Source organism: Trematomus bernacchii, unplaced genomic scaffold, assembly GCF_902827165.1.
Source record: "Trematomus bernacchii unplaced genomic scaffold, fTreBer1.1, whole genome shotgun sequence".
Classification (NCBI taxonomy): domain Eukaryota; kingdom Metazoa; phylum Chordata; class Actinopteri; order Perciformes; family Nototheniidae; genus Trematomus; species Trematomus bernacchii.
The window spans coordinates 4,687,445-4,708,078 of NW_022987771.1; the positions used below are offsets into that span (position 1 = coordinate 4,687,445).

At 41.3% G+C, this 20,634-nt stretch overlaps 1 protein-coding gene across 3 annotated transcripts in view; it reads right to left on the bottom strand.

Annotated features, from left to right (window-relative positions):
- The window catches only part of gnb1l (guanine nucleotide binding protein (G protein), beta polypeptide 1-like), a 36,990-nt gene extending 20,889 nt beyond the window's left edge, over nt 1-16,101 (bottom strand). Inside the window, exons 1-5 of one of the 3 annotated variants that reach the window (XM_034148635.1) lie at nt 15,944-16,101; nt 7,823-7,994; nt 5,938-6,063; nt 5,062-5,224; nt 197-289 (exon numbers count right to left, since the gene is read on the bottom strand). In XM_034148635.1, coding sequence (XP_034004526.1) covers nt 197-289; nt 5,062-5,224; nt 5,938-6,063; nt 7,823-7,932 — 492 coding nt within the window. In that variant the 5' untranslated portion in view covers nt 7,933-7,994; nt 15,944-16,101. Of the gene's footprint in view, nt 1-196; nt 290-5,061; nt 5,225-5,937; nt 6,064-7,822; nt 7,995-15,856 lie in introns of all 3 variants that reach the window. The other 2 variants (XM_034148637.1, XM_034148636.1) reach the window with 2 other exon arrangements.
- Nucleotides 16,102-20,634: the final 4,533 nt, after the last annotated feature.

The window sequence follows — 20,634 nt, forward strand, 5'->3', positions numbered from 1 at the left end:
ATAAAGTGGCCAAAATCTGATCAGCTCATTTTCAGACAGGTTTTTATATAAATGGATCAGGACAAAAAGAGAGAGAATCTTTTTTCATGGTTATGTAGAAGAGACATGAAAAAGTGGATTCTGCATAATAGGTGACCTTTAAAGAAAACAGCAACCATTTCCGTGAAAAGGACACTTATGAGGACTGTCTGCTTACCTGCCACAGTTTGATACACATGACCATCCCCAACTTAGCGTCCGGCACCAGGGTGCAGACCGGGGTCTTACTGGGCAGCTCGACAATCTTGATCTGCAGAGACAAATGGCAAAAGTACAAGTTAGAAATGCACCCAGCATTGCTTACCTGTCCTCTTCCATATTCCACATCAATGCGAGAACAGTGGAGCTTTGAGCTACCATCTAATATCAGCATGCAAACATGATCACATCGACAATGCTAACAAGTTGATGATAAGCAGGTAACACTTTCACAATGTTTGCCATCTGAGTTTACATTAGAGAATTAACGCCAACAATGTAAGATTAGATTCAACTTTTTGTATTCACATTGCACAGAGTACAAGTACTGGGTAAACAAAATGCAGTTAGCATAATACCAGAAGTGCAGAGAAGCTGTGAAATACAGTGTAATGTATATGTATTAAATAAGTACTAGCGGGGGCTAGTGGAGCCTTGCAGATGGGGGTGCTGCAGCCCCCTCAGCACCCCCCCTTCCCGCGTCCATTCGCGATGTCTTGCCGACCCCACGCAGCAACCAGGAAACCACACCAGTAAGCCAGCTCACACTGTCTGCTCATCACAGCAGCGAGCCGCGCAACGTCCCACCAACACGGCACCCAGACCCCACGCAGCATTCTCATCCGTTTGTCATTACTGGTGTCATTTTCAGGTTGCTAACGCCATTGTAAAACATAATCACTGATGTTCCGCTGTAACGGTGGTGGACTCATCAGAACAGAGTGGGCGAGCTGACCAATCAGAGCACAGTGGGCTCACAGGGAGGGGGGGACGGGAGCTCCAACAAGCCGTTTAGGACAGAGAGTGAATACACACACTATACAGAGATGCTGTATGAGAAACCAATGAGAGTTTGGAAAATTGCACAATATATATCTATTCTAGTATACCTCAACAATGGAATTATGATCAGTGGAAATGACCATGTCATGGGACCTTTAAGAAATATGAGTACACTTTATTAGGATATTACCAGTTTGAACAGTGTAATAAATAAAATCCTTGAGTTGTGCACCCACCCCCATCATAATCAGGTGTTTACTACTCTACTACTATCAAATACAATAAAACATTTGATCATACCATGTTAAGCCATCTCTTTTAAAGTCTGATTTAAATGCACGTGTGAAAAAAATGAAGCTTTTTGTGGCTTCTGATTAATTGCTTTAAGTGACGTCACCAGGGCTAAAGGCAACAACTTTGAAAACGATAAAAAGATATGGTGGTGTGGAGTTCAAAACAAGTGAGCTAACCAGACCTCCTTAGCCAATCAACATGTTAAACTGCACAGCATCAACTTGACACTTGTATCATGCTCATATTCTCTAGTCATGGTTTCATTTTTAGGCTACAGGCAACTGTGATCAGTCCTTTCCCAAGCACTTGGAAATGATCCAGTTTGTCCTGATGCCTTTTGTTCTAATGTATCCCTTTCCTATTACTTTTAGTCCGTTTACATTTCTGAGACTTTGTTACAGTTACACACAGAAACTTTGGTTGTAAGTACATTTCCCTACGAGCTGTCCGCCAAGTCATGATTTGTTTGTCTTCCGAGTTCAAATAACAAAAGCAGCCACGTGAATCTGACATTGTGGTTCAAGACTTCCGCAGATCAGAGCGCCTGCACCCAGCGGTCCGGTCCCATCCATCAGAGCAGAGCGGAGCGCCCCCCACCCCCCACTGTCTATAATAAATCCTGCTAAAGCCCGACCTCACGACATGAATGGTGTTTTCCAGCACACATTGGCACTGATTCTGATAAAATGCACGGCCGTAATGAAGCCAGTGATAGAGTGTGTGTCTCTGAGAGTGTGTACCCACATCACTACCAAAACTCTTTCCTTCCACTTGCTGATGATCCGCATATTCATCCTCATTAGGCCTCAGATTAAACAGCCCTTTAAGGCAGCGATCTGTATTTTAGCGCTCGGCCCCATCTGTCCTGTGTGTTTACCTCTGCACGCCTGACAAAGAGAGCCTTTAAGGACGTCTCTTTGCCTCAGGTGATCGCAGTTCTTGTGTGGCATCCCACTGCCTGTAAACAAAGCACCCACACTATTAATTAATGTGTCTGCTGGCAGGGATCTCAGTGTGAGCAGTAAACAGTGAAACCACCTGAAATAGGAAACTCTTATCCGTCTTCTTGGATGCATAACTAAATATTGACCTACCTGCATGTAGCGCTAAATCAAACCTGTGTGCATGTTTTGAGCCACTTGTATTGTTTCTTGATGGAATTTGTTCATGTGGGTGTTGTATTTGCGGTTACATGATAAGCATCTGTCGTGGTCAGTTATGTCTGTGGAATGGGGTGTGGAGACCGAATGACAATATTGGCTGCGGTCTGTTTTAGTCTAACTTGTATGGGTGTGTGTGTGTGTGTGTTTCTGTCTGTCTGTGTCTGTTGGGACAATGGCATTATTGAGGTGCTGCGAGTCACAGGCGCCCTGATGCCTGGCCTGCTGGACTGGGGTTAGCGGAGGCACGTTTGGCGGGATCAGGTGACCGCTCTGTCCCTTTCAAGTGTGGCTCCTCCGCCGCAGAGCACGTAACATGAATCTGGAGGCAATAAAAGATGGCAGAATCGCTGGCTGCCCTCTCCTCATCCCGCCTCACTCCACACAAAGCCCTCCAGGCTGGTGGGTGTTGAGCATTAAGTACGAGACACACTGTGCGGTCAGAACTGTGATTACTTTCTAGTGCATGATCTCTTCCGGCCTGGGAAATTCTCTTTTTAATCCCACAGTCTAAGATTAAAACAGATACTTTGACTTTTGCATTAGCCAAAGTAGCAGTGACCTCTTGAAAGGCACTTTTTTTTAGGCCCTTGCACACCTATTTTGTGTTTTAGACAATGACATTAATAGAAAGGCATGGCGTACTACCAACAGCCAACATTTAGCTGGTGGTTGGTATTATGTTTTTACCTTTCCAGAGTGCTGTGACTCATGACATTATGGCATTATGCGAACTGCAGGCTAACATTTCACACTGACTCATTCAGTGACGGTTGTCAAAAATTACGACATTAATGTTAGGTTATTTCATTTTTATGGATCAGAACGCTTGTCAACAACTACAGGGGTTGGATAACTTTTGCGGTAATACTTAAATGTTCCATGAAATCAAACAGTACTAAAAGCCACAAATATGTTTTTGTAAAGGACTGGCAGCAGCAAGTCTGGCCTGGTTCATACAGGTTGGCATTTTGTATGCTCGTCAAACCGTTCAACCAATGAACCATCCCAACTCCCACCTGCCAATAAACTGAAGGATGTTTCCTCATGCTGAACCTAGGTGCCAGTGGAGACTTTGATCCAAAGGGTCTCTGGTTCATTTCCACTATCTTTGAAAACCCTACTTAAATATGTAAACATAATCTACCCTAAAAAGCATAGACATTTATTTATACACATTACCGACTGTATTTTTTTTATACTGACAGGGACGTTCTGAAACTCTATTAGTTGGCAGTACAGGTATGTGATAAATATTTTAAATTAAGTTAACAAAAACATCAAATCAAGGACTTTTTAAGGACTATTTACAAATATAAACCAACAAATATTAGAATAACTTTAGTAACTATTACTGCACAAAATATATAACCTCCAGCACTTCCAATGACCCATGTCTCTTCATTCCCATTTCAAAATTCTTCGCTAAGGATTTCAAGGACTGTCAAATATGGGTTTTCAAATAAGCATGAATATTCTTTGACAATACAGTGCAAGATAACGTTTTTAGAGAGTACTTGTCCATGGACAAGTGAGTTTGGCAATTTACTTGTCCGAATAAATGTTTCACTTGTCCATAGCTATACTTTGTGCATGTTGCACCTATTTTAAATATTATTAAATATCAACATAAAGCATACAAGAATCTGGGTTACTGTAACTAAGGTAAGATTTTGTTGTTTATTTGTTCATATTTGGCAAGAAACATGCTATACAAGAATCTTCCTCTTGGGGAATCTTCTTCTTCGGCATCGTATTTTACATTTCCCCACGGTTTTACGACACCGCTAACATAAGTGAGCTGTAAGATTTGACTGCATTCACACATGACACAGAAGGAAACGTAAAGCGGTCGCAAACAACAATGGCGGACACGGACAATTTGTGAATGAGTTCTGCCTTTTGTAAGCTGAATTTATCAATCATTTGTCACTAACTATGGGCAAAAAACGTCACTTGTCCATCGGACACGTCAATGGAAAGATGTACTTGTCCGATAGTGTAAATAACTCGTCCCGGACATGTGCTTTTTCGCACACCGCAAAAAAAAGAACACGTCCAATACATATTTCCAATACAAACTGTGAAAATGTACAGCTTTGGCAAATGTTTAGGTTAAAATGTGACATTCCCTGCATCAATTTTTTTTAATGGGAGTACATCCCAGCATGAACTGGCAGATTGGTTGCTATTTAAAAAATAAGCTAAACAAAGATACTATACCTCGACCCATCACATCTGTCAGGCTGCACAACAAGGGGTCAACAATGTGACACAAGTACTGGACATAAAATAAACACTGTTTTCACACATACATGTACACATATCTAATATGTACATAAGACCCAAATATGTATATATGTTCCTTTTAATTCATTTCTTATTTTAAAGCTACTTAACTGTATATAATTGTATTTTTTATCTTTGATTAATGTCTAATCTCTGCCGTCCTGTTTTTCATCCTTACCCTGTTGCTGTTTAATTACTAAATGTCCCCACGGGGTAATTCAGTAATTCCATCCATCTTATTTTATCTTATCTCATCCACACCCAAAGACAATTTAGAGTTTCATTGCTGATGTCTAACCTCTTCGGTCTGTTGTCCAGCGAAGGCCAGCAGATGTGTCCCGGTACTCATCTCCAGCAGCGAGCACTGACAGAACCCAACGCTGCCGGTCCACAGCGAGTCCAGCACCGCCCTGCGACCCTCACTCAGATCCCACAGACACACTCGCATGTCCCGTCCCTGACTGCTCCACAACAGAGAGGCCAAAAGAAAAGACACATGCTGCAGTTCAACGCATATTTCAAAAAGCATGAGCAGAAGTTGTAAGTATAGTTAAAAATAACTAAGAATTCTTAAGCTACCAATTAAAACGTCTATTCCGAAATGCTCGTAGAAACAGAAAGAGGGATGGACAAGAAAAGACACACGCTGCAGTTCAATGCATATTTCAAAAAGCGTATAACTGGCTTATATCTGTGTGACACTGATTGCTTACTGTCAAGTTATCGTTATTTCCCAAAGTTGTAAGTATAGTTAAAAATAACAATGAATTCTCAAGATTCAAGGCTTTTATTGTCATTTGTACTACAGCTACCGTGTAGTTATGACAATGAAAATCTTAGGACACAGGCTCCTCCAACAGTGCAACACAATAAAACAGATAATAGTGCAAGTAAATAAAAACGTCTATTCCAAAATGCTTGTAGAAACAGAAAGAGGGATGGACATGTTAAAAGGCCAAAGAAAAGACACATGCTGCAGTTCAACGCATATTTCAAAACGCGTATAACTGGCTGATTCTCACAATATGTGTGATACTGATTGCTTACTTTCCCAAGGTTGTAAGTATAGTTAAAAAAAAACAATGAATTCTGAAGTTACCAATAAAAACGTTTATTCCAAAATGCTCGTAGAAACAGTAAGAGGGACGGACATGTTATCAGAAGTTGTCCTCACCTGATGAGAGTGTCTGTCCCCCGCAGTGTGTTGACCCACACGACTGAGTTCCCAGAATGCCCTTCTACAACCGTCTCGGCCCTCCTGGTGTTCAGGTTCCACATGTGGATGGCACCCTTACCTGACCTGCAAAAATCCAACAGATGGCTTTTTATTAGATATATTAGAGCTGTCGCAATATTATTATATTGTATAAAATAGTGATGAAAACCGTAATATTGATATGTTAATACAATCATATAAGTGCCTCTTAAATGTTTATGTTAATCTTGTTCAACCTATCATCTATGCCCAATACAAAATAAGTCACATTTATTTCACAATTAAAAACGTGCTCAATAATCAAAGTTAAATATGAATTTGATTGATACAATTTTTCAATTTTTTTATTTTGTAAAGATATTTTGTCACAGCCGTAATATATACATAGAAATATATAATCCAAAATTGCTCAGGTCTTTTATGAGAAGACAAACAAAGATCACCAGATTTGCTCTAGTCCAAACTAAGAAACAATGAAATAACATTGTAACTTTTGGTGTGCGGTGCTCTTAAACATCCAAACTCTTTACCCATTTTAAAAACTGAAATGAACCCTGATTGGCTGGCCTAATATCTACTTATTACCAGAGGTGGGAACTAGTGGAGTACAAATACTTCGTTACTGTACTTAAGTACATTGTTCTGGTATCAGTACTTTACTCCACTACTTATTTTTTTGACGACTTTTTACTTTCTACTTCTTACATTTCTAACCCAAATACCTGTACTTTCTACTTCTTACATTTTCCAAACAGGCTGGTTCCTTTAGTTTGAATGTGTGTTTGGTGGCGTGATCATTATTATTTAGAGTCATTGCGTGCCTATTGATTTGAACACGATCCGTGTATCCATCATTTCCTGGTCTTCTCTAAAGAAGAGGGACCAATGAAAACGTTGTCATGTTGCCGTTGTTCAGCATGGAAACATTCATTAGCTAACAATGACATTATTGTTCTATTAATATAAAGGGAGGTCAGGTACTCTTTAAAACAGCTGCTAGTTATGGGTACTTTTTACTTAAGTACATTTCAAAGCCCATACTTCTTTACTTTTACTTGAGTAAAGAAGTCTAGTCAGTACTTCTACTTTTACCAGTGTATTTTTAAACACGAGTATCTGTACTTCTACTTGAGTAAAGGATGTGTGTACTTTTGCCGTCTCTGCTTATTACCCTATTCCACATGTGTCAAACTCAAGGCCCGGGGGCCAAATCAGGCCCTTGGTGGATTTAATTTCGGCCCGCAGGATAATTTCTAATTACTATTAGATCTGGCCCGCCGGTATATTGCACGCACACCTTCACTCAATCCTGAGGGTCTCCTCCGCTCAGAGCCTGACCCCAAACATTGATGAACTTGCATCTGAGATGAGATGCCAAGTATCTGGCTTGAACTAGCATCACAGAGCAGCAACCTGAGTTTACATGGATGTTTCCTTCTGCACTTTTTTTCTTGAGACAACAGAGCATGTTTGGTTTTCTCTTTGAGGGAAATAGTTTTTTTGAAGCTGTTGTTGGCCTGTGGAAAAATGTAATCATGAGAAATGACTCTGGAAAAGCTGCAGATAGAGCCATAAGAAATGAATGCAACTGATTATTTAATGTTTAATATTGTTTTTATAGGCAATCATTTAAGCTTTGTTAGTTCCAGGTTTAATATGTGCAATAAGTTCATTTCAATAAGCTTTGCAATAAACATTGAACCAGTCCGGCCCTCGACTAGTACCCATTTTTTTATTTTGGCCCACATTTGAGTTTGACCCCCCTGCCCTAGATAGTCAATACCATTTTCAAGTTTTACGGAAGATGAAGAGCCAAATATTTAGGTTGAGATGAATGACTTACCCCGAAAATAAGAGGGGAGTGTCCCCTCCATGGCAGCTAAAGTGGAGGGTGTTGAGGGGCGCGCCGGCCCCCCTCAGGGTGAAGATGGGGGACGGAGCGGGACGAGACATCCCTGGGTCATGCAATCAATGTGTGGCTGCGAGGAGGCTGCAAACATGTGTCAGGAATCCCACTGGGACAGACAACAGAAGAACAAAGAGCAGATAGATTCAAGATTCAAGGCTTTTATTGGTCATTCGTGCATAGCTACAGTGTAGTTACGTCGATGAAGATCTTAGGTCACAGGCTCCTCCAACAGTGCAACACAATAAAACAGATAAAATAGAAGTAGTGCCATAAGAGTCAAGTGATACATAATTTGTAAGTTGCAAACAGGTGAATGTTATGGATGTTCTTAGTTCAGGTGTTTAACCTGAGATGAGTTCCTTCTTGAATAAGTGCAGTTACTAAATGCAGTTTAAGCTCTTCTCAGTATCTCAACACTAAACCTTGTCAGTAGGGGTGCTAAATGTTCCATTAAACTAAGATAAATTGTCTCAGAGGGATGCAGTACATGAGGTAAAAGTCAAATGCAGGCCTGAAATCATCAGAAACCCAGACATCTTGTTTTGCTTTTTGCACAAACACTGAGCAAACATTGTCAGAAGGAAACTCTATTTTGCCTGGAAGCCTTTCACACCTTGTATTTAATGCTCTGTCTGTATATCTGCTCTATTGTTAGCAGCTACAAACCCTGTGGCCCTCTCTCCGTCTTCCTCCTCCTCCTAGTCCTACCTGATAACACCTCTCTTACTCAATACGTCATAAATCACAACCCCTGACAGCTTAATTACAGTAAACACACGGAGATTCGGGCTTCTCACTCCTCTTGCGATCAACAGCCGTTGTCCCAGAGGCACAAGTAACAGCTCTGGCTTTTATGTCGTTTGTAGACAGGGCTGCAGAGGAAACTGATCCAACCGCAGGTATGCTGCAAGGAAATGATGCGTCAACATTAAATTACAGTGCCATCCCATGTGAGTGACTGTCAGTGATTGGATTCAGATGGCCTATTCGCTAAACTGCTGTTGTTTTCATTATTATACCAAAAAAGAGTTGAAAAAATAAGAGTGAGACATCCCAACCTCTCAAGTTTTAACAAGGAACAATGGCCTGACGATGACTTGAAAACAACAACGCACTCAAATACCTATGAATAATTGCATACTAATCTAACAGCCAGTTTTACTTGCTACCAACCTCCAAGCTGCCTCGTAAATTCCTTCCTCCCCACACTGCAATAATATGAATATCCGGTTATCAGCAGTCACACGCTCACCAGGAATCAATCTTAAATATGACTTTTCCAAAAATATCAAAACAAGCTGAACCGCGCTTCTTAAAGTTTTAAAAATAAAGCGGCGTACAAGAAGGTGGCTTTAGTAATGCTTTGGTATTTAGGGATATATACCCTAATTTAGAGTCTTTTCAAGAGTTAGATCAGGACTATGACACTCCCTAATATGAAGCTTGATTAAGGACATGATTAGCTTAGCTTAGCATAAAGACCATAACTCCACCTACCAGTAACTCAAGTGGGTTGAAGGGGGATTTAGCCGTTGGTCAAACCCAAACAACCAATCCAAATAGTAAAAGTTATTTATGAACCCTCTGTCGTTTGTTCATCTCACGAAAAAAATACGCTGCCATTTTACTAAATGCATCAATCGACACTTAACTGGCTCCCCTTCAGAACCACGATTAATCTCAGAAAGACACAGAACGTTTTATGCTTCAAGTCTTTTTCTGTCGAGTACCTCTAATACTCACTTGCAAACATATTAGGTATCTTGTTTTGTTTCTAAAAAAACGAAACAAAGAGTAAACGTTATAACTGGTTCATGTCCTTGGTGTGATGTTGATAGGCTACTAGAGACACCAGGAAGTCACTGCTTCGCGCTAAGAAATAGCAGTTTTCAGTCTACTAACTATTGAACTGAGACATGAGAGTTGCATCTTCTTGTTTAAACGTAGTAATAAAGCACCTAAGTGTATTTCTCCAAAAACTATTCTAGCACAATTTGAGTCACTATTTGTAAAATGGCCTTCTGAGTTAATGAGCACAAAATCAACACCCGACACTCAGTCGCCCCCTCCTCCACTTTTACTTATCATAACCCTTGATCCCTGCAATCAGTAGTCGCCGAAACTGGAGCCTGAGGCATTCAGGAGCAACTCATTTCAGGAGGTTAGTGGTTAAATTGTCCATGAGAATTTGTGAAGCGCAGAGACAGAAGAGACCCCTGACCAGCCTGCCTAATTAAGGACGCTCAGTGCAGTCTGACCGACTCACAAGGACACAGTCATTCCATCACAATGCATGCTTGCAAAAATAGTTCACGTTTTCCATGCTTACAGAAAAGATCCATCAATCAAAGTATGTGAAATGACCAACGTTATACATATTTTGAATGGGTGAAAGATGATGGCTATGTGCGTCGGTATTGACCATTAGGTATCACTCATACAACTAAACCAGCAGGAAACCGACAACTGTACAAACTTGTTTTGGCGTGGTATGAAAGAAATGGCAATAACCGTCAACAGGGTTTTTGTGAGGGTCTATCCGTTAAGCTGTGTGTAGATGGGTACAGCTACATTCCTGCGCCAGAGTCCTGCTCCTGTGTGAGTGTGTGACAGGTGGGGCTCACCCTGATAACAGGTGGATTAGCCGGCCCTTATTGTCCTCCTGCAGCAGGCCTGAAAGGAGCTGTGAGTCACGGTCGGACCAAACCGTCTGTTTTCATTGTCCAAAGACAAGTGTCTGAAAGGCTTTCCAGTGGCTATCATAGCTCACTGTCAATCACAAACAACATTAAGGGACAGTGATGGAGATGGCGGAGCACTATACAACCACATTTATTTATTTTTAAAAGTTGTAAAGTGGTGTCGGAAAGAGTTGTAAACCCAGAAAGAAGTTCGTATTTTAGCACTTCCAGGCTCCTTTTATCGAAATCAATAGTTTTTGGTAAATCAAATCAAATCAAGTTTTATTTATAAAGCACATTTAAAAGCGATTTTTGGTCAAGCCAAAGTGCTGTACATGTAATAAAAACACATTACTACAATCACAATAAAAGACAATAAATTACAACAGATATATATAAAAAAAAAAACACAAGGAAAAGTCAGGAGTCGTGCTCCGCTCTGACTAGAAGGCCAGAGAGAAGAAATGTGTTTTTAGTGTAGATTGAAAAACCCCTAGGGTCTGGGCCGACCTCACATGGAGGGGCAGAGTGTTCCAGAGCCTAGGGCCAGCTCCTGCGAAGGCTCGGTGCCCTCGGGTTTTGAGCCTGGTCTTGGGCACTACCAGCAGCAGCTGGTCAGCAGACCTTAAAGCTCTGGCTGGGGTGTAGCACTGGAGGAGTTCAGCTATATAGGTAAGATGCATGAAATAAGGCCTGGGGTTAATACAATGTTACAAGATGTTATGTTGTGTTCTACGACATAAAATGCATCAGTGAATACCCCACTGGTGAACGCCTAAAGCTTTAAAGTGTCTTAAAAAAGGCAGCTATAAAATAACTAAATAAGCGAACTAAACATCCTCATGCTAAACATTAGCCGCTTAGATTAGCGGTGGTGACATGAAGTCATGTGACCGTGATTCAGTTTGTTTACAGCATTACGTTAGATATTTATGATTTGCCTCAACTATTATAAAAGTGGGGTTAATATATGGACATTATCTTGCTAAAAAAAACATGCAAGTACCATAAATGTGTGTTTGCCACAATATTCGAAAATCCAATGGAAAAATCCCATTGCTTTTATTTCGAGGCCTTTCGATGCTGATTTCCGGGTCGGCCTACAATAACACATCATGACTGCACTACTCTGTAATGCCCACTTTCCCCTGCCACTACTTCCTCAGTTTCTTCTCTTTTCCAAGCGTCAGCATTTCCAGTGTCTGAATTGCCCACAACAGTCCCATTGTTGTGGGCGAGAGTCCTCCACAAACCCAAATACAAACACACAGCTCAGGAAGGGGGAGACAGATACTGTAAACAAACAAGACGGTGGCAGGATGTCACTCTAATCTATTTGTGAGGACCCTCAAATTGTTCCTCGCCAACAGAGAGAAGCAGTCGAGCAAACAATCAAACCTGTCACTTTAAAAGCTTGAAGGTTTGAAGTCTGTAGCGAATGCAAAGATACCTTTCTGGAGAAGTGGCAGTAAGTTAGTAGCTGGGGTATCTGTGATCCTCATGGTATAGATCCTTAAGGAATAGTTACCTGTTCTATTAAGATAAGAGCTACAATATTATGAAAAAGTAACTCATTGGGATTATTTTTGACCAATATTGCAATTGAGATATGATTTACAAAGAAAGACTGATCCTTCTTGATGTATAATTCACTATATCATTATACATAATTTATTTGCAAATTTACATATTTAAATTATCATTGCGTCATTTCGGTGGCACAAATACGTTTTGTTCAGTCAGTAGAATGTGATTTGTAGGCTTGGACATCCGTGCAGCTCCACAATACTTAATCAAAAATGGTATTTAAAACCACCAACTAGCATTGTGCTTCCTGTAATTTAAATAGTGTATACCATTTTTTGAATTACAATTATATTTGACTTAAAGGTGGGGTAGGTAAGTTTGAGAAACCGGCTCGAGATACACTTTTTGTCATATTCCATGGAATGCTCTTAACATCCCGATAGCAATGAATATCTTAAGTGCTTTGACAAAAAATCCATAAAAAAATGTCATCTGTGGAAGCCTTAGTACTGTAAAAAGCACGACCAATCATTTTAGCCGGCCCGGCTAAAATAACTGGATGGCCTACCTGCCTGTCAGCCTTCCATCTGTGCACAAACTTATCTCGTGCCCTCATTGGTCATGTGCGCGTTCGTGTGTGTTGGAGGAGGGGCTCTATAAGGAAGGGGCAGATTTTCTCCGGTTGTGTATTTTCAAATTCTAGCGATCTCGAGCCGGTTTCTCAAACTTACCTACCCCACCTTTAATTTTAGATCTCCAAACTTCTCTACTTGCAGAATTTTACTTCCATAAAATGAGCAATAGATAACCAATAGGTCAGTGAACTGTCTTATTAAAAATGTCCACAATAACATCTAATTAACTAACCAGGCCTAAAGCGTGCGTCTTGGACAGGGCAAAAATATATCAGACTGAGTGATTAATAAAGCTGGATATGGTGGGAAGAGGCATGAGAGGAGAATCCTGCTGGCCCAGTAACAGATAAGACAGCTCCGGAGTAATCTGACTCTAAGTCCGTGGATAAAGGCAGTTTGTCTCTTCTTGGGCCGTCTGTCCACACCTAGCGGGTAATTAGGCCTAATTATGAGAGAAAGGTCCGCTTCCCCTTCATGTTATTAAATAAGAGCCAGCCTCGTCCGCCAAGCGTCTCTCAACACCAGCAAGGGGCTGGCGACCTTCAGATCAAACGCAGCCACTATCTGTGCCCTCCCTGAACATTGCTGCACATATGAGGGTTTGAAGAGGGAGGGGACAGAGAGGGTATTCGTTATGATATGGGGCATCAAAGTTTTTTGACTGGAGGTGAAGGGGGAGTCCTGTCCGCATTCCTCCCTGGGCTCTTTTGCGCTGGTATCATGTGATCAGCAGCTACCCACCTGAGCTGCCCCCTTGTCAAACTCTGCCATTCATAAATAAGAGCAAGGAGGGATGGACATAGTGATCACAGGAGGTTTATTATAGAAGCATTATAATGCCGCAGCTTCACAGGAGCCATTATGGAGGCATGGGATCCCGAGATCCCCCGCTGATATCAGCCTCATCAAAAAGGAGATCTGAGCTGCGTGATGAAAACTGAAGGAGATTACACATAGCTCAGAAGCTGATTTGTAGATAGGCCTTCCAATGACAAGACAACTTTGTAACCAATAGTGATCTTTCCTGTAACATCTTAGCCAACAAGCTTCAAATAAAGACCCTAAATCCGTTCATAGCTGCTACATCATACTTCAGCTATTCGTCATTCTGCTGCTCAAACACAAGCAATGGTCTTATCAGCCGTTTCCCTTTTTTTCACCGTCTCGCCAAGGAGGCACTTCCACCTCACCGGCTGGGGGGTGAGCTGGCTTTAGGATCATTAGTCAGCCTTTCTGCCCTCACCCTCCCCCAACAAATACAGATCCTTCTGAGGAGGAAACCAACGTGCCAAATGGAGAGCGAGGTCCATTATTAAAAGTCCAGTTAGACAAACAACATGGGAAGTGGCGAGGAAGACACACGCCCTTTATTGTGTCTTGGTGGGGTTATCTGGCCTGGATAAACATCCCAGCGTCAGACAGAGGCTGAAGTCAGACACAAGTGCACCAACACCCACTGTCAGTCACAGGTCCAATGAGTGGGAAGAGGTGGCATTGTTCACGTGAATGGCGTGAATGCTAAGCAGGGGCCATAGTAGATAAGAGCTCAATGCCTTGTGGGTGTCACTGAGGCAGGCCCTGATGGAGCACTGTGTCCGAGGGTCCTGTTTTAGGAGGTCCTGACGGTGGTCAACAGGTACCAGGAGCCTTATCTGTTTGCATTATCACCCATTTCCTCCATAGAGGATACAGAGACACAAGAGGGTCGACAGCTTGAGTGTCATCACACATCTCCACACGTTAGGGGTGTGAAGGGTTTCGGATCTATAGGGGTTCGGCTGTCCATACAGCAAAGATATGAAAACAAGTAGACGCATTATGGAACAGGGAACAAAGGACACACAAAACAACAACATGTTACACTTTGTCAACATGCACGGGTCCCTGTGTTACACCTGTCAGTCATCTGCAAGGGTGTGATGAGTGACTGCATGAACACTAAGTAATAGACGGTGAAAAGATTGACAGAGGGTTAACTAGTCGTAGTTATACAGGGCGAACAGCAGGGTTACAATAAGATCATTCTTGGTCTCGAATTATGATGTCTGCTTTCCTATGTAATAAAACACACTATTGGACCTATAATATTCACTCTGGGCATCAGTATTGCTGCAGGGCTGAGTATCATGAATTTAAAATTAAGAATCCATCAGGGGTAAGAAACAAAACTAATAATATTAAAAAAGTATATTAACGTTTTTGATGATATCATGCATGATGTGTCTCTTATACGGCACTTTAAATGGAAACACATGCATCAAATAAATAAACTACTGCAATCCCTCCCCACCCCTACTTTAATGTGTTGGTGCATAGGCATTTTCCTTTAACAGTTCGTTTTCCTTATTTTCTGTGTCTTGGATGTATAATACCATTTAAATGAAGAGAAAAAGTTTAACATTTGTACATCCTCATGGAGGATAGCGTGAGCTGGATATAGGAGCTACACGATCGAACTAAAAAGCACTCATATAGTGTAAAGTACAATCACAGGATGTGTGCCAGCCTTCTTCATTAACAGTGACTCAATGTCAGTGCATAGCTAAAACAAATGTATTTGCTTAACCATAATGCTTAATAATTGAGTAAGCTAATCTATGACCACCAAACTTTAAAATAGCAGGTAGTTTATGTTGCTTCAGTAACTGGCATATGCATACCACTGACTTTAGTAAGGCTATTACACTTGATATGACTGATCCACAAGCTTAACCTGTAGGATAATGCACTGCAGAATACAAACCAATGAAGCTTATTCTGCTTGAAGATCAGGGGTTTAACTAGCGAGTTAAAGTAATAGATACAATAGACGCATTTAACATAACAATCTTATTGTATTGGTATTGTTTGGAGCTATTGCTTTGCTCATATTGTGTACAGGCTACAGTCATCTTGTTTACTGGACGTTATCAGGGCTGCGATACTCACACAAGTTGCTATGATTTACCATCCTGAAGATATAGCATACATTAAAATGTTAGGGTGGAAACAGAAAAGATACGACTGCAATTCATATCTATAAAAGGCACTTAAGGCTAGCTTAAACTCTCATGTTGTTTACATCAAGGAGGTTAGCAACAAGCTAGCAACTGCCTAAAACAACAGGCTAAAACCAACACGTGTACCTTGGTATTACTTGAGAGACATTGTCGCTGCGTGAAGTCGTTTCATTACAGTGAAGAGAGAAGCTTTAACAACACAGAAACACAAACCATCTCAGTGACACACCGGTGTTCTGAAAGTTGTCAGCCAGCTTTGCGAGGAGGAAATACAAAACATGCGCCACAGCTGAAGGACCCCTTTTTGGAGCGTGTGAGCTGCCCACGAGAGTGCCTGTATAGAAAACTCAAGACGTTATATCCCTCCCTCTCTCTCTCTCTCTCATCTCCTCTGCTCTCTCTTCTCTCTCTCTCTCTCCGCTTCTTCTCATCTCATCGTCTCTCTCTCTCTCTGCTCTCTCTCTAACGCTCCTCTCTCCTCTCATCCTCTCTCTCTCTCTCTCTCTCTTTCTCTCTTTCTCTCTCCCTCTGTCTGCTCAGTGGAATGACTGCCTCTGTCTGTGTGTGTGTGTGTGCGTGTGCGTGTGCGTGTGCGTGTGCGTGTGCGTGTGCGTGTGCGTGTGCGTGTGTGTGTGTCTCAGGGGTTGTTTCATTTCTAGGCATATCTTTTTCGGGGCAGCTATCATGTAATGCAATGTCTTTAAATGATATAGGCCAGGGGTATTCAACAAAAATGAGGTCCAGTTAGAGAAAATCTCCCCATGCAAAGGTCCGGAACACCAAAATGTTTAACTTGCTTTATGAATTAGTGTGATATATATTGAAGTAGCCTGTAGCTGTATCAACATCTGCATGTAATCAACAACTGACTGCCAATCAAATAATGAAAGTACAATTCAAAAACAACAATATTTATTGTCAATGAACATTGAACTATACAGATATACAATAAAATACTGTGGATATGTTTAATGTTCCTCTCGGGCTGCATTTAAAAATAAAATAGAGAAAATAAATAAAATAGCTTTTGAAAATGTGTGCATCTTAAAAGTGCTTAATTTTAGATAAATAAAATAAAGTGTAGCAGCAGCTTGAGTTTCCCTTTTTCTTTGTTAACCGTTTCACATCATGACATAACAGTTTCAGCCGATTATAGAACAATATCAGTCTTTACACATCATAACAATTGAACAGTTTTCAAATGTATCTTTCTTTCCCTCTTATATTGCAGTCCCTCACTCACTTTTTTTTTGTTCTGTGCGAGAATTGAGCTCGAGCTTATCCTGCCAGGATTTTGAATCTGGGCTGAAATGGTGTCAGGGCCATTCTCATACACACATGCATGTGCTCATTGGTTAGCCTGGAACCAGGGCCGTCCCTCCCTACAGGCCGATCATGCAGACTGCGTGGGGCCTCACCTTGCAGAGGGGGCCTCATCTTGCGGAGCGTGCCTCAACTGAGCCAAAAATGTTTTATTATGTTGATCCTGGTGGACTGATCATATTGGGCTCTGAGACTGCTTATTTTTTGTGACCTCAGTTCTGACTTGAGTGAGAGAGCTACATAAAGTGCAAGAGGAGATACCCCTGTATTAAAGTGCATCTAGCGGTGATTGCACGTCTGTTTGTTTCTCAACCATTCTTTGAGTTGACCTTTGAAGTTATTGAGAGTGGGACAATCCCGTATCTCAGTTGGGAGGCTATTCCACAATGAGCTGCCTTTAATGGAAAGGACATTTTGTCCAAAAGTGGTCCGTCTACGGTGGACTTCACAGTCTCCTCTGGTTTCTGACCTAGTGCAGCGTCCAGTGTGTTTTTTGTGGATGAATTCCCCTAAGGGAGGGGGGGGGGCAGTCCATGTAAACATTTATAAAAAAAACACATACTTTTAAAAGACTTAAAATTGTCAAAACTCAAGAAATTGTGTTTCTCAAGGATGGTGCAGTGGTGGTATGAATTTGGCTTTCTGTCAAACACCTTGATAGCTCTCTTGGTTTCAGGTTTGTGGCACAAGCAAACGACCAGTTTGTAAAACAGTATTCAATGTGGGATAGAATCATATAGTGGAGGTATGACTTTGCAGCATTGACAGTGAAGAAAGGTCTAATTTGTTTAAAATTGTGAAAGTTGAATTTAATGGTATTGGATACTTTCTTAATATGTTTCTTAAAAGTCAAGTTTGAGTCCAGTATGACTCAAAGATACTTGAAGTGGGAGACTAGTTCTATTTCTGCTCCGTTTAAAAACACGTCCGGGTCCGTATAGGTCGGCGTCTGGGTCCGGATCCGGACTGTGGTCCGCCTGTTACTGAACTATAATCAGTAACATAACCTACATTATAGGCTATGAAAACATTTTAAAGATAAATAAAAAACAAAGCAATTTGAATAGTTGTAAACAAAAGAATATTTAGAATACTCATTTTCAAAAACAACTTAAACATTTAGATTACTCATTTTCAAAAACAACTTAAACGTGTGTATGTTTACTAGTTTAAAAAGAAACTGAATATCACTCCGATTAACTATTGACATTTTCTGTTTGCACAATTGTGCTATTTCTCTTCATGTCAAGGGTACACCATTAATGATAATAATTATAATACATTTTAATTTGAGGCGCCTTTCAATGCACCCAAGGTTACCTTGTGAATAAAATAAAAACTTTAACAGTAAATACAGCTGAACATAACAAACAAACAGGGCAGACAGACAGATAGACATTAAAAAGCAGGTATGTAGGGACATGACAGTGGTATTGCTAATCTGAACAGGTGAGTTTTTTTAGGTGGGATTTGAATGAGGTGATTGTGTCTTTCATTAGTAGTTAATTATGGGAGGATCCTGCAATTAAGATTCACGCTGGGAGATATTCACTTAAAGTGGACCTATCATGCTATATTTGAATAATATATTGTAGGGCCATACCTATATAAAACATGTCTGTGAAGTTTCTTTTTCAAAATACCAAACAGATCATGCATTTCAGCCATGCCTCATTTCGCTCTATTTGCTCTTTTCCAGCCCTGTTTTTGCAAGGGCTGATTCTGCTTTTGTGGCAGACTACAGCGCCACTTACAGGCCTGGCATATGTACTACAGCGTCTCCAGCGCTTTCGAGCAGCAATGGCCGTTCCAACCTCTCATTCCCCTGATAGGTGGAGAGTTGCCCATATAGGCGGAGCTCCCTGTTTCTGACGTCAGAACAATTTCAAATCTGTATCAGCTCCGTTGCAGCCCCGTTTTTAGAGATTTGGGTATGGAGGAAAAGAGAGAGGGTTGTGTTTTCTGACACTTGGTGAGTTCCCTGACACACCGGGGACACATATTCATGTATAAAAGACGTACAAAAGTGCATTTTGCATGATAGGTCCCCTTTAAGATTTCTATTTCCTTTTAAAAAGAAAACTTGAGTTACAGAATTGAAGTGTTTGATCATTTAGACTTAAAACAAATTGAGGACAATTGAAGATACTCTTTTAAATTCCTTCTGCTCCTAAAACGGACCTCTAAACTCTGGGGGGGGAAAAACACATACAAACTGAGCGATAACTATAGAACTTGGAAAGCCTTACAAAACTGCATGAACAGGGGAGTCTTTATTTTGTCATCCTTTTCAGTCTAATGGAGAAAGAGAGACAGAGAAAACACAGGGCCTTAATCCACAGAGCACACAGAGCCCTTTCATGGGAGTGCTGGGAGAGACCTTTATTTGTCCATTCCTATCATGGAGAAAGCTGGTTTCAAGCTCGGATAGGTCTGAGCTGGAAGATTAGATGAAACCAGAGTGTTTTAAACCTCTTCTGTGGATTAGAGTCTGACAGTCCCCCTGCACTCTGAAATGAAACAATAAGGAGTACAGGTGGCTCAATGGGAGAAACCTAAATAATCTCCAAGCTACAAAAAAGCCCTCCAAAATCAAGGATAGCTTTCATTTGACTTTAAAAAGAAAGGATGGAAAGATTCCTCACCTACACCTGAATTTGTAAATGTTAATATTTTTGGCCTGAGCATATTTGATGTACACACATTTTACCGAATGTGAACTAGTTTAAAATGACATTCTCACCTCCTAGAAAGAACACATTACAATTCTACTTTTATGAGAAATTCAATATCTGGGATTTAGAGTGCAGAATGATTATCTAATTAACTAATGAGCCAGATGAAATACATAAGCACTTAATGACATACATGGAGCAGGTGAGTCTCGATTGTAGAGCAGCCGTGAGTTGAAACCAATTAGAGCAAATGGAGGTGGCAGGACGGTAACCCCTCAGCAGGAGGTGGGAGAAGGTGTCTGCTGCCCTGCCTGCACAGATACCATGGCCTGCATCGCCATCAATTATTCCTGGCATCTCATTTTACCCAGGGGCACGCAGGGTGTCCAGGACAATGCCAGGGTGCACTTAAAAGATAGAGCCTCTGTCTCGCCGTGGGTCCGAGGACGGAGGAGAGGGTGGGGTGTGTAGATACAGAACCATCCATCCAACCTATAAGAGAGACTGCGAGGTAAGGAAATCCCTGGAATCCCACTCTCGCTCCAGCCTCTCGTCGGGGGGGGGGCAGCAGGTCACTTTACAGCTCATCACCAAATTAGAAAGGCTGCAGGTCAGCGTGAGCGGCAGCCAGACCACAGACAGATAGAAATAGATGGAAGTGCTATGCTGGTGCTCATTCACCAGACTCCTCTCTCATCATGGAGAGGTACAGGACTGCACAGTATGGAAGGAAAACTCCAGGGAGGAACACTAGACCAAGGCTTGACTACTGTAATGCACTTCAGAATCAGATCAGAATACCTTTATTTGTCCGACAGAGGGGACATTTACATTTGTTACAGCAGAAAAGAGCCAAAGACAGCTGAATGTTAACTTACACAATTTACAAAATACACATCCTGTAAC